Below are 20,867 nucleotides of genomic sequence, written 5' to 3'. Positions count from 1 at the left end.
CACCTGCACTGTAAAAGATGAAGCAGCTTTGAACAGCCACTCCATATTTCACTGAATGCGCAGCCCTTGGGCACAGCAGTCATCAGGTGCACTGCCCCTGTTCGCACATCTGTTTAAAGGTGAGCTGTGGCGTAAACAAGGAAAGTGTGCCCTATTAGTAATATAGGCCCCGATCTTCAAGTTGAATCATAAAATATTTTTTTATGAAAATTACATAGAACAACAATCCAATAGAAGTAGTGAAGCCAAAACAGTAACTCAATTTAAAGAAAGCTCAGATAGGCATACGTAAGCTGTGATATTGAAATTGAGAGTAACACTGCTGTTAATGCATGTGAAGTCTGCAAAAATGAACAAAGAAATGGCACAGGGTTTGTCAAGCGGTTGCTGCTCAAACAGAGGTTTACTTTTCATTAACGCTGCCAATGGAACATTTTCTCATCATAGCAAAGCACGTTTTCTTAAAAAATGACGACTTTAAAATCCAATGTTCTTTGTGTTCAGATAAAATAATATTTTAAAAACATTATTTTCTTTGTAAACTATTTACGATTCAGTTATAATTTTCACAAGTTTTCTCAATTCTGCTTTCATATGTAAATGCATCCCAGACTCCATATTTCTGTAATGTTTGTTGCAAATATATCTCTTTTTCCCCGCAGTCTTTTTCCCCGCATGGATTCACAACGCGGTCGTTACAACGACCACGTTGTGATTCCGCATACCATTACCACGCAAGTCAGAGGGAGGCGCTGGATGTTGGAATAGAATAATTTACTATTCCAGCTCCAGTCTGTGCGGACACTAGGGAAGGTGTTGGAATTTCCAACACGCCACCCCCCTCCGCAAGTCGTTGTTCCGACTTGCGGAATAATGGTATGCGGAATCACAGCACAGTCGTTGTAATGACCGTGTTGTGATTCCATGCGTGAAAAAAGTTTCGTTATGAACGTTGTTTTACCGTTTGTTGCTACCGATGAGAAAACCAAATCCTTTTGCATACATTTGTGTTTTGAGAAATTTTATTTTTAACTACCATCCTTATTACACTTTAGTCTAACTAAAGAGTCACTAAATTTTAATCTACCTTTCTACTTGGATGGGCTAGGTTGAAAAGTAATATGAAGATGGCCGGGTTGGTCTGCCTTGGCTGCCATGTGCATTGAGCTGAACATCTTCCTCGACGTCGCCAAGTTGAAGACTACCTGAGGACAAGCGGACTCTAGCTATTTGCGACTTTACATTTTTACCAAACAAAGAGTAATAGAAGGGGTTCAGGACTTCCGACTCGGAGTCACTGGACTCTGTCCCGCTGTAGACATATCGCTCTGTTGCTCTCTGAACTCCTGTTGCATCTGTTGGAAGTGGAAGTGCTTGTTTTGCCAGTGCATATCTTTGCCTTCTGCTAAGAGGTGGGCAGTACCCCAAGGGTCTGAACTCTGACCCGGAATGATAAACAATAGACTTCATATCTGACTGACTCCAGGAGCGTTTGGTCTGTTGCCCTTGAAAATCTAGGGGATTTGCGTGCAGGGTCCTACTTTCATGTTCTGATTCCACGTAGGTGCTACTGTCGCTACTGCAACTTGTCCTTCGTTGGTTTGGTTGCTGGTACTGATTTTCTGAGGCCACATATTCACCCATGTAGGGAAGATTTGATGGATTAGGGAAAGGGCAACTATTCAATTTGAATATTTCGTCAGGTACGGCTGATGTACGTCTTGGAGCTGGAGGTGGCTTGTCCAGATAAAAGAAGACTGGAGAGGCAGTTGTGTGGTGCTGGGGTCTTGCAGAGGTTCGTTTGGAACGGGCATCTGTGCAGGTTAGTTGGGGCGTAACCTCTTTCATGCTCCCCGCACAAGAGCTTTTAAGGTTCCCTTCACACGTGCTCTGGACTTGAGGAAAGGGCGGCATGTTCCGGGGTCTGTGTTTTATAACCCCGGCATAGTTTGTCTCAGGGTAGATAAATGCAGGGATTGAGGCATTACTAGTAGATTGGTGGAAACATTCTGGCCCTGCTTCAGGTAGGGAGCGCTCGAGCTCTGAAGCAAATGTTATTTCAACAGAAGAGTTCCTTCGTCTGCTATCCATCATTGGCTCCCAGTACTCGCTAGTCACACTCCTGGAGCACCGCTTGCTGGTATACACAAGTCTTAGGTCATTAACCTGGTGGAAGAGACAAAACAGTTATGTCAGATAGGTCAGTGAACACTCATGCTGGCTCAGAGACTGAACATTTTGTAGCTTTCTGAAGGGCCACCCGTTGCAATAGCCAAAAAAGATAGCATACACTTAACCAATTAAAGCATGAGTGAGTCTTTTTTTTTTGCAGCAGTGTTGCCATTAGTTTTAACATATATTCTGAAGTCCACCACTTTTTGAATGAGTGTGCATCTAATGTACAAGCTTTACAGCACAGTCATTGTGGTCATTGTAGTTGGATGAGAGAGAAGAGCATAGCTCGTGCCTTTAAAAGGTTGAGAATTTCAAGCTCAGAAATGTGTTCCCATAGGGTTACGCTAACATTGAAAATACATTTTTAACTCTCCATGGATTGCCAAAGGAAGCCAGAGATACTCAGGACATGTGTACCAGTTGTTAATTTTCAAGTGTACTCCAATGTTTTCTGTTCATGCTTGCAGAATGTCCAGTGAATGGAAAATGTGTGTCTTCCTAGGGTCTTAAACTCAGTGCAAGGGGTATGGGAGTATAAACTTGTGTGTGGTTGTCACAGGCTTTGCAGTCTTGCCCTCTCAAGAAATTGCAAACTCACGCTGCTATCCTTGAAATTAGGAATTTGGAAATTGAGCCATGCTGACTGATAATTGCATTTGTAAGTGGATTTTACCAACATAAAATTCCACCAAAGCTGAACCAGTAACTCAGGATTTTATATTTTCAAAGTGCCTATTTTGTGACCCTGCGGTGCATTTAGGTACATCAGATACATTGTGAATCAAGCCCTGATGCATTTTCTATGCAATTCAGTGATATACTCTCGTTCCGGTTGCATGTACATGTCAGGGTAAACCTTAAGATCTTAATCCTCACATTGAATTTATTTAATGGTCTTGCGATGACACAATTATGAAATAATATTCATGAGAATATCTGTTCAAGAAACTTTTGCTCCAATGCTGGCACTACTTTATTTTCTATGGACATTATTTGGAGTCCAATCTTGATCCTGATTCAGGGCAATTAAGAGTTTGCTCATGAATTGGGATTACAAGTGGTAAGCAAGTTTAGCACTTTGTTTTCTGCACACATTATGCCATGTAATCATTTTAATAACTTGTGAAAGGAAAACCATAATACTTTGACTTTGCAGCTCCAAAGGTTGGAAAATGTCTGGTAATAGCACATTTTTGCGCATTCTAAGGTGAAGAATTCATAATGGAGAGGTAATCCAAAACCTGCAGTATTGGTTTTTACCAGTTGTGCTTTTACCTCCCCAAATAACAGGCAACTCTTAATACAGCACAAGTGCATGCATGCGGTGCCAGTGCAGGTGATCAATATTTCTAGCACAAACCGACACAATGAATAACTTACTTACTTTAGGAAACTATGATTTTATATTTTATTTGAATGTCACTGTTCCTGATATTGACTTACCTTGATCAGTTGCCATCAACTTATAGTTTTAGATACTATTATGAGTCTGTATAAGGTAGTAAACTTCTATTTATGAAGATTCAATTTGATGTTTAAAGTATGGTTTGAGGTGTTTGTGATATTTGTGTTGACACTGTAAACAGTGCAAGTTGTATGTCACACTGTTGTTGATCATCTAGTCACATTTTGGGAGAGCTGGGCCCCAGGGATGTGACTAACATTTGAGCAATGGCAGATGGGAAAGAGAGGAAGTTCATTTCTGTAAGGTGGAGACCTTTGTCTCAACTAAAGTGGCCACTCAATTTTGGTCTTTGGGCCTATAGGTTGAAAGACGAGCCGATACAACCCTTCCAGAGACACCTACAAATCTGCACTCAGAATGTACCAAGCGCAGATCCAAGAAGCCTTGAAAGGGGCCTTCATGATCAAACTCAAACCTTGCACTATCTACGACAAAGAAACTCTTTTGCATCGTCAAGGAGCCAATCTGTCAGCCGCCGCCAACACCATCATCCACTCACAGACCCACTGCGATGACCTTTCAGATGTTTCCCAAAACAAACTTCTCAAGATCTACTCCAGCTACACACCCCAATTCACCATTGAGGGCATCATCATGCAACCCACCCCGCTCCAGCATCAGGAGCACCCATCCACTAGCGAACCACTGCCATAATCATGCAAACCATCCACTCATTGTACCCCTATGCCCAGCCTCTCCCACACATGTACAACCAGGGAAGCACACTGATCAGCGCCAACTTCACCACCTTCACCAACTCCTCCATCTTCAGTGGAAACTTCCCTGACAGCTGGAAACACACAGAGGTCACTGCCATGCTGAAGAAACCCTTGGCAAACACAAAAGATCCCAGCAACCACAGGCTCATCTCACTCGTACCTTTCCCAAGAAAAGTCCTGGAGAAAGAGATCAGCAAGCAGCTCAATCATTAACAGCACCACCTCCTAGACTCCACCCTGTCAGGATTCTGTAGCAACAATAGCATGGAAGCAGCCCTCCTGGCAGCAACGGATGACATCCAATCAATCATGGACAGAGGAGAAACCACTGCACTTATCTTACTCGACCTCTCGATGACATACAATACTCTCTTTGATGGCACCTTCATCGCTAGTCTCCTCTCAAACAGGACACAAAGAGTTAGAATCTCTACTTTCATTTCCAAACACAAGAAGCTCGTCTGTGGAATTCCCCAGGGTTCCTCCCTCAGTCCAATTCTGTTCAATGTTTATATGGCACATTTCAACCACATTCTAATAACCTATGACATCAACATCATCTCCAATGCCGATGACACTCCGCTCAACCTCTTCTCAATGACATGAACAACACCACCAGGAACAACTTCACCGCATGTCTGACGTGGCCAGCTGGATGTGAGAGAACTGCTTTAAATTCAACACTGACAAAACAGAGATCCTTATCGTGGGTCCCATGCCCACCCCTATTGACCATGCCAGAAACCTCAGCATCATCCTGATGACAAGCTCTCGATGAACAACAGGTCAATGCTTTGATCGCATGCTGCTTCCACATCCACATTATGTTTTGCAAAATCTTTAAATGGTTCCTCATGTACACCAGACGCTGGGTCACCAAGGCCCTCATTACCAGCAGAATTGACTATGGCAATGCATTCTACGTTGGCATCTCCAAGCAAGTCATGCAAGGACTCTAAACCATCCAGAACACCACAGCCAGACTCACCCGTAGCATCTTCAGAAGCATGCACATCACTCCCTACCCCGGGGGGCCTGCTGTGGCACCCATCCAGAAATCCTGCAAATTCAAGTTTGTCATCTATGTCTAAAAGCCCTCCACAACGCAGAAGCAGCCTACATCAACAACCGACTACAGCTCTACCAACCCTCCAGACAGCTATGCTCCACCTCCTTCTCCCTTGCACAAATCCTCTGCATCCACAAAAGCAAGACAGAAGGGCATGCTTTAGCCTTCATTGCCACTGAAAACTGGAACTAACTCCCTCTACTAATCAGGAGTGCCAGTCCAGTCCTCAACTTCTGCAAGAAGTTGAAGATCTGGCTGTTCAACTAGGAGCACTGCCAGACCTACGCTCTTGCTCCAGCGCCTGGATACCCTCACAGGGGATAAGCCACCCAATACAAATCCACAAGATATAACATAACATAACCATCTATGATTTAGATGAGATTACGGCGAGGCTATGATGCAGTTGTGGCAACAGGATCCTGCTTCCTTTTTCTCATTCCACATGTGCTGAAAGATTTAGGTAGCCCAATTCATGTCTTGTATACAAGAAAGGAAGGCACCCACCACAATGCAAGGAGATGTCCTTGCAGGGGAGCTCCTGTAGAATAAAATCTAATGGGAATGTGAAAGACAAGACCACCTAAGAACTCAACATGCTTCTTTTGGTGCTAAAAGCAACTTTGCCAGAGACAGAGAGGAAGGGATGGAGAACAGATGCAGCAATACTCTGAAATACTGTTAGAATGTAGCAATTTGTTCTGATGTTCTGTTTATTAGCTGCTACTGTTGAGACTATTCTGTATGTTTTGCATCCGCAAAAGCAAGACAGAAGGGCATGCTTTCTCCTCCATTGCTGCTGAAAACTGGATCTAACTCCCTCTACTAATCAGGACTGACACTCCAGTCCTCAACTTCGGCAAGAAGCTGGAGATCTGGCTATTCAACTAGGAGCACTGCCAGACCTACGCTGCTGCTCCAGTGCCTGGATACCCTCACAGGTGATAAGCTTCTCCATACAAATCCACATGATATAACATAATCTAACCATTTATGAATGTAGATGAGATTTTGGCTAGGCTATGGTGCAGTCGTGACAACAGGATCCTGCGTCCTTTTTCTCATTTCACTTGTGCTGAAAGATTTAGGCAGCCCAATTCTTGTCTTGTTTAAAAGAAATGAACTTCCAGGGGAGCCGGAACAAACCTTGACTCGGGACGCCACCAGGCAAAGCCGTGAGGGGAACGGCAGTGTATACGGGCACAGAGGGAGCGCCGGGAGACTCCCTCTCTCTCCTACAGCACCCAGCAGCCTCGGGGGCGGCGCGCCGGTGACGCGTGCAGAGCGCCCGGAGGCGCTATTAAACAGACTGCGGCCGTGAGCCCCGGGGGGAGCAGGAACAAACCTTGACTCGGGACGCCACCAGGCAAAGCCGTGAGGGGAACGGTAGTGTATCCGGGCACAGAGGGAGCGCCGGGAGACTCCCTCTCTCTCCTACAGCACCCAGCAGCCTCGGGGGTGGCGCGCCGCTGATGCGTGCAGAGCGCCCGGAGGCGCTATTAAACAGACTGCGGCCGTGAGCCCCGGGGGGAGCAGGAACAAACCTTGACTCGGGACACCACCAGGCAAAGCCGTGAGGGGAACGGCAGGGTATCCGGGCACAGAGGGAGCGCCGGGAGACTCCCTCTCTCTCCTACAGCACCCAGCAGCCTCGGGGGCGGCGCTCCGGTGACACGTGCAGAGCGCCCGGAGGCGCTATTAAACAGACTGCGGTCTCTCGCCCCACGAGTCGCGCGCGGGAGCGCCCGGTGCTAATCCTGGGCAAAGGGCGGGCCCTCTGTGGCCTGAGGAGGCTGGACTGGGCCAGATATCCTGGTCCTATTGAACTGACCTCGACTTGTTTAATTATCAAGTGAGACTTTTTATCTTTGTAATTATTGTGTTCACATTGCCATATATCTTGACTTACGTTTTGCCCTATCCGTGACACAGGATGTCTAAATCCAAAAACGACAAACTTGCCACTGGCCTTAGTCCCATCGATAATTATATGGTCAGAAAGGTTTCCCAGATCAATAGTGAACGACGGGCATCGCTGGGGAAGGGGAGTACTGCAATTTGTTTGGTTGAGCCGCCGTAGTTAGTGGGGGACGTTGTGATGGAAGCTAACTGCGATGGTTTAGTTGGTGAAGAGCCCCCAACACCCATTGTGGTTAGGACGGAGGTATATTCAGATCATCATGATGTATCTAGTGAAGAGCGGGAGGAAGTTCCATCTAGTACAAGGCCGGTAAGGACCTGCAGGAAAGCATTGACAAAAAGGGGGGGGAAGCAGAACAAGAAAGGAGGTGTTGTAGAACCCAAAACTAATATTGGCCCAGGGATTAATCCCTTTGTATTCATGGGGAATAAGGAAGGTAGCTCTAATTTAAACATAAATATTGAACAGTTTACCACTCTTATTAAAAACTTGGAGTCCAAACTGGAAGCAAAGTTAGAGGAGGCACTCAGACCATTGGTTGCCAAGATAGACACCCTGGTCACGGAGGTGGCTAGGCTTGGTGGCCTGGTCTCCCCCCAACAAAGGGCAACGACATGTATAAGGGCCAAACCGGGGGAAGGAAGGCAGGTAGCGGTAGCGCAAGGTAAAAACCAGCAGAATACCAGCAATGCTGTGGTAGTGGCCAGCACCGCGAGTAGTAGGCCTTCAACAACACCAATTACCCCAGTTCAACCGGAAACTTCAAACCTGCAGTTGCAACCAAATCCAACTGTATGCAATAGAGCGGATCCTAGACCCCAAAGAAGTAACTGCTATCTTAATCTACCACCGGACTGTGCGCCATTTGTGGTGGTTTTGACCAATGTTCCACCCGTTGGTACCCATCCTGCTTCACCTCATGGCGAGTCGCACACCTCACTCAAAAACAAAACAGTGTCCTGGTTAAATAAAAACTGTGGTTTTCCGATTGGGTACTTAGACCAGGTAATGGCGGTAAGGAGGGTGAACTGGGTGGGACCGTCTAAAAAAGTAGGCAGTGGAGATTGTATTCTGGTGAACTTCAAACACCCCCAACATGTGGCCATGGTACTTCTAAGAGCATCTTCTTTAATATATAATGAGGGTAGTATATGTGTACGCCCGCTAAGGTATTTCTACGCACATTTGTGCAATAACCCCCCCAACAAAGGCTTGCGACACCCTTGTGCGATATTCAGACCCCGGTCAATGACACGCGTTTTATGTATAACATTGTTAATTCGTGTGGACCTGGAAATGTTGTTAATACACACAATAGATCTAACTTCACTGATCATTATCAGCAGGGATTTAATGTCAACACACAGAACAGGTATGAGCTTCTATCAGGCCTGGAGATGTGTGATTGACATGAGATACCTGTGGGTCAGGGCACGATAATCTCAGATGGTCTAGTACCCACGATGAACTCACAGGATAAAAGTGGACGTAGGAATGTTGTTTCATGGAATGTTGCGGGGTTGGCTGCAAAAATGGCAGATGTAAACTGGCTCACCTATATCAAACAATTCAAGGTTATTTGTCTCCAAGAAACATGGTTGGTAGAGTGTGATTTGTTTTTAGAAGGGTACAAGGCTTTCTATGTACCTGCTACACCATCAATTAGAGGCAGGCCAAAGGGTGGCTTAGTGACTTTTGTTTCTATTCTGGTCACCTCGAAAATTCACAGAATTGATGTATATCAACCAGGCGTGCAGGGTGTAGTCCTAAATGGTAAAAATAGTAGGGTTGGTCTGGTGAATTTTTATAATGCTATTAATGATAGTACAGCATCTAATCAATTACTTGTACTTCATGCTTTTATTACTACTTCTATGAAGGACTTTAGTCATAACCTAATGATTATGGGAGACTTTAATGTGCATTTGTGTGGCGATCCGCTTAAGAAATGCATAGTGGACTTGCATTGTGAACGTATTAATGGTTTACATTTGGAACACACAGTGGATGGGGAACTGTGTAATGCTCTACTAGACAATCTGGATCTCTCATTGGCTATGACACTCAGGGATCCCCTAAGAAGTTTTGAAACTCCCACATTTAAGGGGCACGGCAGGGGCACATTCATTGACCATATGTTACTATCACAGACTATGTTGCCCTTCCTGGAATCTTTCAATATTGATAAAAGCGAATTTAGTGATCACAACCCTCTTGTAATTTATTTGAAGGGATTGGGGAACACCAATGAAAAGCAGATACGTAGTGCAGGGAGGTTGAATACTACAGATGGGAGGCGGCGACTTAAATGGTCAATGGTTACCCCGGATCTTATGTATAAAAACATTGAGGAAAATTTTACAGAGGATATTGTTAACTGTACTCGGAAGGGGGCAGAGCCACGGGAGGTTTTAATTGCTTACCAAGACCTGTCGGGGAAGGTGTCAGACCTGTTGATGGTCCCAGTTAAAAAGAGTATGGAGAAAGGTGCGACAAGGTGGTTTAACCATGATTGCTCCAAAGCTGCCCGCAATCTTAGGTTAGCCTTGTCAGCTTCCCCGAGAATCCAGGAGAATATTAGAGCATGTCGTAAAGAATATAAGTCTGTTCTTAAAACCTATAAGGAGTTTTTGAGAGAAGAGGCATGGTGTGAGATACTGGACCCATCCACTCTAAATTGCATCTCCAGATTCTGGGCACTAGTTAAAAAAACGTTCCTGGTTGAAGAGCCAGGTGATGGCCTGGACTGCTGCATAACTAAGGAGGAGTGGGAGCAGCACTTTAATAAACTGTACTGTTCAGAGGACACTGTAAGAGTAGAGTCAGTCACTGGCGGTAGAGGAGGAACTATTGAGTTTGACAGTAGGGAGGTGTTGGAGGCCATAGAAGGATTGACAGCAAGAAAGGCCCCAGGACCTGATGGGTTTCCCCCAGACTTGTTTAAGTCTAAACCGAATTTCTGGGCACCTATTTTGGTGGCAGTTTTTAATGCTGCTGCCAAAGCAGGTTGTCCGCTGGCTTGGGGACTATCGACTATTGTGCCAGTATTTAAAAAAGGAGATAAGGGCAGTCCCCACTGTTACCGGACAATTTCATTAATTGACTCGATGGTAAAAATCATGGGGAGAATTCTGTTACAGAGATTAACATGCTGGGCGACCGACAATAACATCATGTCGACCTCCCAGTATGGTTTCTGTGGGGGGCGTTCCACCACAACCCAGTGTCTTAATCTGTTTCTCGTACTGAGTAAATATACGGTGGCACAGAAGGGAACTGTCCATCTCGCCTTCATGGACCTGTCATCAGCCTTCGACTGTGTCAACAGGGGAAGGCTGTGGCAGTACATGAGGGAGAGGGGAGTAGATACAGGGATTGTCGACTTCCTGGTGGACAGGCACAGTTATACCAGTGCTAATGTTAGATACTCTGCGAATGGTGACACTACTGGCAAGTTTGATATTAAGAAGGGAGTGCACCAGGGATGTATTCTCGCTCCATTTCTTTTTAATTTTGATATAAATGAATTAGATGCTGTTTTACAGAAGGTACAGGCAGACTGTCCTAGAGTGGGCAGGCGGGGTATTCCAGTTCTTTTATACGCAGATGATGCGGTTTTAATTTCAAGAACGGAGAAGGGACTCCAGATGCTTTTAAATGCTTTTAATGCTTTTATGACCAACAGGGACTTACTGGTCAATAACTCCAAATCATACATTATGCATGTTGGCCGGCAACCAAAAAAGAATTTTGTGTTTAAACTTGATGATGTGCCAATCCCGGTCACAGAAACGTTTTCTTATCTTGGCGTTTTATTTGATACCAAACTTAGCTGGGGCCCTCACTTGGCCAAGAAAAAGGGGGAATTGGCGAGGGTCAACGCATCCATTTTCAATTTTGCCACGAAACTGGGGAAGAAACCAGTTAGTGCAATGGTCAAATTATATAACGCCAAATCAGTTGCTACAGCAGTGTATGGCAGCGAACTATGGGGCTATGTAACAGGAGAACAGTTACAGGTCGCTGAAAATTATTTCCTAAAACGTCTTCTATGTGTGCCCGCCAGTACTCCTAATCTGGCAGTCCATGAAGAATTGGGGACACAGTACTTATGTGATAACTTTGCTCTAAGGCCGTTGACCTGTTGGGTTAATCTGTGGTTGAATCAGGATATACCTCTTACTCACCAGATTGTAAGAGATCTCGTATCTCAGGATAATTCTATGTGCATCCCCTGGCTAAAATATTTGAAATCCTGCTTTGAAAGGCTGGGACGTCCAGATTTGTTTGACCATCCTAGCGGGATTGTAAAGGGTGATGTAGCAGCAATTAAACATGCATTCTGTAATGACGGGCTCGCCCAAAGAGAAAGTGAGGAACTGTTGAAGCCAAGTGTTAGGAAATATGTTATGTTAAAGACATGTGACAGCATGGAACCTTATTTAACAGGATTGTTTACTTCACATGAAAAATTTCTGTTGTCAAGGTTCAGATTTAATATTTTCCATCATCTTTTAATCAGACCCAAGTCGGACATTTTTAGCAAGTCTGCAGCTCCCTGTGGCTGTGATGGGAAGTCTCCACAGGATATGCTGCATTTTATGTTTTTATGTAGGTTTTATGAATATCCCCGCCGACGTTATCTTGTTGCCCTCCTAAGAAGACTTAATTTTAACCGAATCAGACCAGCTCTTATTTATCTACAGCTCTTGAATAGTGACAGTGTTCTCCAAATAATAGCGTTTTTAAAACTAGCTGTTAGACTGAGACTCTGTCTGGACCAATGACCGTTCTATTTTGTTTGACTAATTGGCCAGTTTATGGATTATATAACTATGTCTTCTGCACTTTACTCTGCACTTTTTAGCCATCCCGTCTACCTATCGTTACTGAGATATGTGTAATATGACTTTGTACTGTGGCTATAATCTGTGACAATAATGTGAATAATGTGTTTTTAATTGTATTGTTTATATGAGTACTTTTATGGTTTGAAATATAACCGAAATAAAGTCTCTTTTGATTTGATTTGATTTGATGAACTTCCAGGGTGCTCATTTAAAAGAGAATGTCCAATGTTTTCAAATGGAAAAAGAAAAGGGGTTTAGATGAGGGCACCTACCACAATGCAAGGAGATGTCCTATCAGGGGAGCTCCTTTGGAATAAAAGTTTGTGGGAATGTGACAGGCAAGGCCACTTAAGAACTCAACATGCTCCTTTTGGTGCTAAAAGCCACTTTGCCAGAGACAGAGAGGAAGGGATGGAGAACAAATGCAGCAAAACTGTCACAATGTAGCAATTTGTCCTGATATTCTGTTTATCAGCTGCTACTGTTTAGACTAGTCTGTATGGTTTTACCGTAACAATCATCCACGTTGTTTACTCTAGTAAAGGATTTTGATTTGAATGAAAATGGTAAAAGTATGTTCTTAGTGCGTGTTCTTGAGTGTGTGTATTCATGATGAAAGAAGGTTTTAAACCTACTAACAAGTACTCCTGTGAGTCTTATGAGGCTAATTGTTCCGCAGATTTCACTATTCTCATGTAATATTCAGGTACTTCATGGGATACAGTCCACAGGGGTTCCCATATTTATCATTGGTGTTAGATTTGGGGGTCTCTAGTTTGGCACAGGTAGGTACTTGTGACAAATAGGGAACCTTGCCTCTAGTCAGGGTAAGGGGGTACACTCCTAAAATAACCCCTGCTCATCCCCTTGGTAGCTTGGCATGAGCAGACAGGCTTATCTCAGAGGCAGTGTGTAAAGCATTTGTAACCCAGTGACAACATCACAGATGGACACCACACAGTTGTATATTAAAAATAAGTACTCTTTCTATAGACTTAACACAAGACCACAAACGACAAAAATCCACAATACTATACCTAAAATGGTAGTTTTAGCTTAGTTCAGTTCAGTTCTTAAGATGCAACACTTTAAGTCAATGTACCTTATGATGAGTGAAGCTTCCACAACAAAAGTGTTGCAGCAATGGAAATGCGGCAAAGTACGGTGCAAAGTTATAAAGACATAAAGATCTTCCAGATGTGGCACTCTTCTCCGATGATGCGAGAAGTCTCGGTTCAATGCGTCAACTGCAGCGGCGACAACCTTGTTCAGCAATGCAACGACAACAGCCTCGGCAGCAGCACTCTTCTCCGACGTTTGTGAGACGCTTCTGTGCAATGCGACAACTACAGCTGCGACATCCAAGATGCAACGGCAGCAGCTGCGACGGCGGCACGTTTCTCCTTGGACGCGAGGTGCTTTTCTCGATGTGGTGCAGTGTGACCTCTATAGCGGCGACATCCACAATGCGACGGCAGCAGCAGCGACACACTTCTTCCTCGTTGTGAGACACTTCTCTTGATGCGGTGCAGTGCGACAACTACAGCGACGACATCCAAGATGCGACGGCAGCAGCAGCGACGGCGACACGCTTCCTCTTCATTGTGAGACGCATCTCTCGATGTGGTGCAATGCATCAGCTACAGCGGCGACACCCTCCTATGGAGTTGCCACGACAGCGGCTGCAACATTATTCTTCCTCTTTAGTCGCGCTTGCAGCTACTTGCGACACTCAGTCCCTCAGAAGGCCCAAAACAGCAGCAGGCACTTCCAAAGAACTCTGGGCAGCTGGATTTTGAAGTCTGTTGTCCCTGAGACTTCAGCAGGAGGCAAGCTCTGTTCCAAGCCCTTGGAGATCCTTCACAAGTTGAAAATAAAGAATACAAAGTTCTTTCTCCTTTCTTTGGTAGTAAGGCAACCACTGCAGGCCAATCCCCCAAGCAGCACTTTAGCTTAGGGATAGTCTCTCCTCAGTTTCTTCAGGTTCCTATCCTCAGCAAAGGTTTCTTCTTGTAGTCCAAAAGTCATCTAATTTCTAGGGATCAGGGTCTCAATATTTATACCCCAAAATCCTTTGTCCTCTGCGGGCAGAGTGGTCTTTGCCCAGTCCAAACCAGTCTGGAGCACTCTGTTTGCACGACTCCTTTCCTTTCACAGTGCAGAGCAGAAACATCAGACGCCCCACAGGAGGTGGAGCCGGCATTGTGGAGGGAAAGCACAGCCCTGGAGCACTATGTTGACATGATTCCTTCTCTTCTTTCACTGTGCAGGGCAGAGACATCAGCCGCACCCCAGGAGGTGGAGCCAGCATTGTGGAAGGCAGGCACAGTCCTATTCAGGTCCCAGGTGCAACTCCTCTCTCCTAGATGCAGATCTCTCTATTCCCCACTGGGCTGACTCATTCTGTCTCCTGGAATGCCCAGTCCTGTCACTCACAAACTCCAGACAAGGAATACACAACCTAGCAGAGGCAGGCTTGGAAGGTTGGACAAGAAAATACCTGCTTTCTAAAAGAGGTATTTTCAAACACAGAATGTTAAAACCAACTTCACTAAAAGATGTATTTTATAATTCTGAGTTCAGGCATACCATGTTCCCTGAGTCAGTTAGGATTATAAAATGTAATAATCTAACTGCCCATTCGGGCCTATGGAGAACAGTTAGACTTGCAATAGTGAAAAACGAAAATGGCTGTAATTCACTATTAGGACATGCCACATACACCAGGGCATATCCTACCTTATACATACAATGCACTCTGCCCTTGGGCCTACCATAGGGGTTTCAGATATGAAGAAAAGGGAAGGTTTAGAGACTGGAAATCGGGTGCACTTGCCCAGTCAGCATGACAGTACCAGACTGTACACAGGCTCTGCAATGGCAGACCTTAGACACACTTTTACAGGCTGCTTCTATGGGTAGCACAACCAGTGCTGCAAACCCACTGGCAGCATTTCGTTTACAAACCCTGGGCACTCCTGGTGCACTGTACTAGGGTCTGACAGATAAACCAAACCAGCCAATCATGGAACCACTGATTAATACATTAATTTACAGTAGGGAGCACGTGCACTGTGGCACTGGACAGCAGTGGCACAGTGCTCAAAGCATCTAACACCAGCAAAAACACATGAGGCAACAGCAGAAATGGAAGGAGATCCACACCAATGGTGCCAGGTCTAACAGTTGGTATTTTGACTATGTCTGCTCTACCAGTGGGTCTACAGATCCCACTGGTAGAGCACCACCAGGTAGGTCACTCCAACCCCATCACAGGTATGCACTTGGTTACTGATTCCTGGTCCTCATTGTGTAGCCTAGTTATTGTAGGCTTGTGGCAGCACTGTCAATTAGATGTATGAAGAGTGAGCACCCTAACAACTCCTACCCTCAGTGCTATTAAAAAGGTTCTTTGAAGGATCATGAGGGAATGACTGCACACAAGGATAGAAGATAATGAAATACTAAAACAAAGAGAATGCGGGCCCAGAAAGTACTGGATCAAACCTGGTAGTACGTCGGATGGTTTATCCACTGATGTAGGAGAATCTAGGGTGCCCTATCAAGAAATTGCCCAAGCCCAGTCCAAACCCCCAAACCCCATAGTTCGCCCAGAACATTGATGGAGAACCAACAGTTATGAGACGATTTGTAGCAGTGAAGGAATGTTAGTATTAATAGGGATGCGGGTTGCGATTGCTCATGCTTAGATTTTGGTGTTTTGAAATGGCTGTATGGTGTCATGCGAAGTTGATTTGAGTCAATCTGTGAATGTGGCTCTTAATGCAGAAAAGTTGAAGTGGTTATCAGGTCCATCATGGCCTAAGATCCAAGGATTTATACCTACGTGGTAAGTCTCAGTCAATGTTCCCTCTAATTTCTTTCCTCTGGGTGTGGCAGTGTAAAGTCTCGGGTTTAGAAAAGCACAAGACTCTAACGGTGGTACCATCATAAGATTTTACTAAAGATTCGTAACTGGAGCCCGGTTCATTGGGTGGGGAAATGTTGGGAGCCTATACAAGATCACATATACACAATATGTTACACACTTACATAACATATTTACAATTTGATGGGCAAGCTACTGAGTAATGTTGTGCTATCCCATCAAAGATAGTGTATGAAATTCACAAAGGCCCACAATCAGCCCCGCAGCTGTGCTCTATTCAGAAAAGAAATGCATCAAGTCCAAAACCACAACGTGTTGTAATCGTTGTGCTTCTGGACTTGATGCAGGTGGCATCTGGCATGCTACTTGTTATATTATATATCTGGATGCAGAGAGAGAAAGAAGCAGCAAAATACAACCACTGACAAAGCCAATAGTCCTAGCTTGTTGTAGGCGTAATGTTACTTGTATTATATATCTGAATGCAGTGACAGAAGCAGCAAAATACCAGTCAGGCAGTATACTATGCTAAGCACAGATTTTCAGTGTTTTTAAGCCACGCCCTTAAATACATCGGTCACATCCCTTTAAAAGACCCACTAGTTTTTTAATTCCACTTAAAGCCCTGTCTATAAGATTTGTGGACAGTTACTGTAAATATAAAAGAGCATATCTAGAAGTTCTAACGTTATGAGATTGGGCTAAATGTAATAAAAATATTTCCTATGTTCTTTGTACTGCATCTATCTTTGAGGAATACACCTCACGATCCTGAAAAGGCGCTTTCTCTTTTGTCTTATCAGGCTATCACAAATAGCATGATTAGCCCCATTAGGCCTACAATGAAATAAGTCACAATTCTAGTGAAAGTTACTTTGAGAATCCTGTATTGTTTTTCAACATATTCTCTCTGAGAGCTTCCTCTCACCACCCCCATCCTCTACCCACCTGTGCCTTGATTTAGTAATCGCAAAAACAACACTTGATGGACAGAATGCAGAACAATGTCATACATTCACCCCAGTACAGAGATCTGGGCCTAAATCCATTGATTTTTTGCACTCCACACCCCCCCACCCCAGTTCAGACATGGCCATATGCAAATCAGCTTTGACCCAGTGCCTCATGTGAACAGTCCAGCCCGAACTGCCAAGCCATGTCTTTCCTGGACCGAAATCAAGCATCCTAGGACCGGTTTCTGGCTATCAGCCGTCTTCAGCCAGGATAGCTTGACTCCAGTGGTGTGGAGAGAAAGGGACTCACGTCTGAGCATACCCATCCCACTCTGGGTGACAAATGCAAAAACAACAATTGATGGACAGAATGCAGAGCAATGTCATACATTCACCCCAGTACAGAGATCTGGGCCTAAATCCATCGTTTTTTTGCACTCCAAGCTATCCTGGCTGAAGACGGCTGATAGCCAGAAACCGGTCCTAGGATGCTTGATTCTGGTCCAGGAAAGACATGGCTTGACAGTTCGGGCTGGTCTGTTCCCATGAGGCACAGGGTCAAGGCTGATTTGAAGATGGCCATGTCTGAACTGGGGTGGTGTGGAGTGCAAAAAAATGATGGATTTAGGCCCAGATCTCTGTACTGGGGTGAATGTATGACATTGTTATGCATTCTGTCCATCAACTGTTGTTTTTGCATTTGTCACCCGAGTGGGATGGGTATGCTCAGACGTGAGTCCCATGCTCTTCACACCACTGGAGTCAAGCTATCTTGGCTGAAGACGGCTGATAGCCAGAAACCGGTCCTAGGATGCTTGATTACGGTCCAGGAAAGACATGGCTTGGCAGTTCTGGCTGGACTGTTCCCACGAGGCACAGGATCAAGGCTGATTTGCATATGGCCATGTCTGAACTGGGGTGGTGTGGAGTGCAAAAAAACGATGGATTTAGACCCAGATCTCTGTACTGGGGTGAATGTATGACATTGTTCTGCATTCTGTCCATCAACTGTTGTTTTTGCATTTGATTTAGTAATCAGCAGTATTTGTCCAACATACCCCTTCTGGTCCTTTGCTATGGATCTCTTTGCAAAGTGAGAATCCGCACAGCAGTGGCAGGTTGTTTTGTATTGGCTTCTGGCCCTGACACGATCAGTAACTGTGACTTACAGATGTTCAGTGACCTGATATTACAAGTTTGTGTGAGAAGATTATTGGAGCTGAATGGTGTGTAAACATGTTTATTGAGGTCTCTCAGGGTCGCTGTGGGGCCCATCACAGTGCTGGAAAGAATATATACTAATTAGGCGGCTATATAATGGTTTTTTATCAGAATATCTTACCCCAATTAAGTTTTAGGTGATAGCAAAGAGTTGGGGAGGGGAGCCATTGAGAGAAAACACAAATGATGGGCCCTGGAGAACTGTGACTTAGAGTAAGGATCTGGGATGATGACTGGCCACTTACAAAATGGCAGATGCTGAAGTGACATTTTTAACATGGGTAATGGTAAGAAACTGATGTGAATCAGCAGCAGACGCACTGTGAGTGGTGCTGTCCCCACCACCCTTAACCTTCCCTCCTTCCTGGGATAGATCATCAGTTGACAGTCGTAGCACAGTTCAATCTGGTAACTAACAACATTCTACCAGTCTCCAGAATATATTTTCTCTCTGTATCTCTCTTGTTGCATCCTCCCTCTTTTCATCTCAATCATCTTTTCCTCTATCTTTCTATATCCTCATCTTCATATCATGTGCGCTAACACATTACTGTCAAGGGCAGTGTCAATCTGCATCATTCAACGCTGGCGGTGTACGTGCGCTCAAACATCCATGTCAAGTGCAGTGTCAATCTGCATACAAATGGACAAAACATCCCCTAGCCATGAGGGTGTTAGCCATTAGCTGAACCAGAAAATCAGGCGCCTCCCCCCTAGTGCACTGATTTTGGACATTGGGGTTGGCAAGCAAATGATGACAACAATGTGTCAGTCATTGCCTCATCACCCACTTGCTTGTACCAATGCAGTTTTTTTTCCATTTAATTTTTTTTACGCATTGTTTTGGCTAACCTTTAACTTTGCCATGTCATCAAGTAGTTTTGCTATTAATGTTTTGACGTACCACATCTGTACAGAGAAAGAATCAGCCACCAGTGCTCCTGTTCTCAGCCGTTGAACCAAGAGTTATAAGCTGATAAAGATATTAAGTAGGGGAAACAGAATTAGTAGTTATCATTAATGAAAACATGTTTTCCTGCCTACTTGGTGAGAGGTAGAAGAATCTTTGGAAGCTGACCTGAGACAACGGTCGGTGATGATGATATGCACCTTCGATTTATGAAGATATGCAAGCAGCAAAGGAACGAGTATTAATGAGGGCATAGAAAAAAAACTAGCTTCCAGGTTTCAAGTATATGAGAAGACAATGCACCATTGTCCAGCTCAGAGAGTTGGCCAACAAATAAAAATGTGGCAACTTCAAGAATCCATTGATCATCAATCATATTCACTGAGATACAAACAGGAGTTTAAAAACTAATAATGTTAGAGTGTAATGAGGAACTTAGTTTGGCCACAGATGACATAGGGTGAGCTCAAGGATACGTGCTAATAATGCTTATAGCAAAAGAATCAGAACAGGTACAAACAGCAAGTTGTGGGATGGTTGAACAGCCTAGGTTTACAGATGTGGAAGTACAGGACACGTCCTCAGCAGTCCTGTGTGTGTATCACGATGTGCCCCAATGGGCGTTGTGTGCCTGATGCCAAATGCCACCTGCATCAAGTCCAAAAGCACAACGTGTTAAACACACGCTGCACTTTTGGACGTGATGCATTTCTTTTCTAAACTACGGGCTGATTGTGGGCATTTGTGAAAGTATTTATGTTAATTGCAGTGCATGAAAGTGCTGCGATTCACAGGAATACTTTCACAAATGCTCACAATCAGCCCACAGCAGCGCTCAATTAAAAAAAGACATACATCAAATGCAAAGCATGACGTGTAAAACACACATCCTGCTTTTGCACTTGCTGCGTTTCTTTTCTTAATGGAGCATGGCTGGGGGCTGACTGTGGGCATTTGTGAAAATATTCCTGTTAATCGCAGCACAGTCATGCGCTGTGATTAACATGATTACTTTGACAATGATTGTTTAAAACTCTGCTCGCGTTTAAATGCTGTGGCGCCAACGTTCTAGCGGGATGCCCTGGGTGCGTGCTTCACACAGGACAATGCACGCTGGTGGTGACAGAAGTGCGAGGGCGCGCATGCCCTATGGGGTGCACTGGTGTCAGTGTAGAAGACACTGGGTGTGGTTGTTTGCTGTGTTGTGATGTTTGTCGCGTCTTTCAGACAGAGACTTTCCTTTGTGTGATAGTGAGACATGGTTCGTATAGCTGATCTCAGTGCACATTTAATAACTGTACCAATCAGAGTGAAACCCCGCTGGTCAAGGAGGAGAATGAGCTGCTACAGGGAATAAGGTTGACGTCACAGTGGGCCGGCGCTGCTATAGTTTGGCTGCTGTAAAGCCGCACTAGGATTGGTGGTATACGTTATAGAGAACCATGCTGGAACCATGTTGTGAGAACAAACAAGGGAACTCTGAGCGACATTTATTTCCTGGTTTTGATGGAAGATCAATTGGGAACATTGCACTAAATTGAGTGAAAATGAAGTTGTTAAAAGTCATAAAAAATATAGTAAGGGAATATGTGACTGTGCCCATTAGAAAGTGAGAAGAGACACCATCTGAATGTACACCAGCTTGCGTTATGGCAATAGATGTGGGTTTCCACAAATGTCTTTGGCTCGTACAAT

General features: G+C 44.6%; 1 protein-coding gene across 1 annotated transcript in view; it reads right to left on the bottom strand.

Moving 5' to 3' along the window:
* Positions 1 to 386: 386 nt before the first annotated feature.
* The window catches only part of FRMD7 (FERM domain containing 7), a 443,576-nt gene continuing 423,095 nt past the window's right edge, over positions 387 to 20,867 (bottom strand). The window contains exon 11 of the mRNA XM_086966767.1: positions 387 to 2,166. Coding sequence (XP_086822893.1) covers positions 1,105 to 2,166 — 1,062 coding nt within the window. The 3' untranslated portion in view covers positions 387 to 1,104. The remainder of the gene's footprint in view (positions 2,167 to 20,867) is intronic.

The sequence above is a fragment of the Lissotriton vulgaris genome, chromosome 4_1 (genome assembly GCF_964263255.1).
Source record: "Lissotriton vulgaris chromosome 4_1, aLisVul1.2, whole genome shotgun sequence".
NCBI lineage: Eukaryota > Metazoa > Chordata > Amphibia > Caudata > Salamandridae > Lissotriton > Lissotriton vulgaris.
This window is presented reverse-complemented; position numbering and strand designations above follow the sequence as displayed.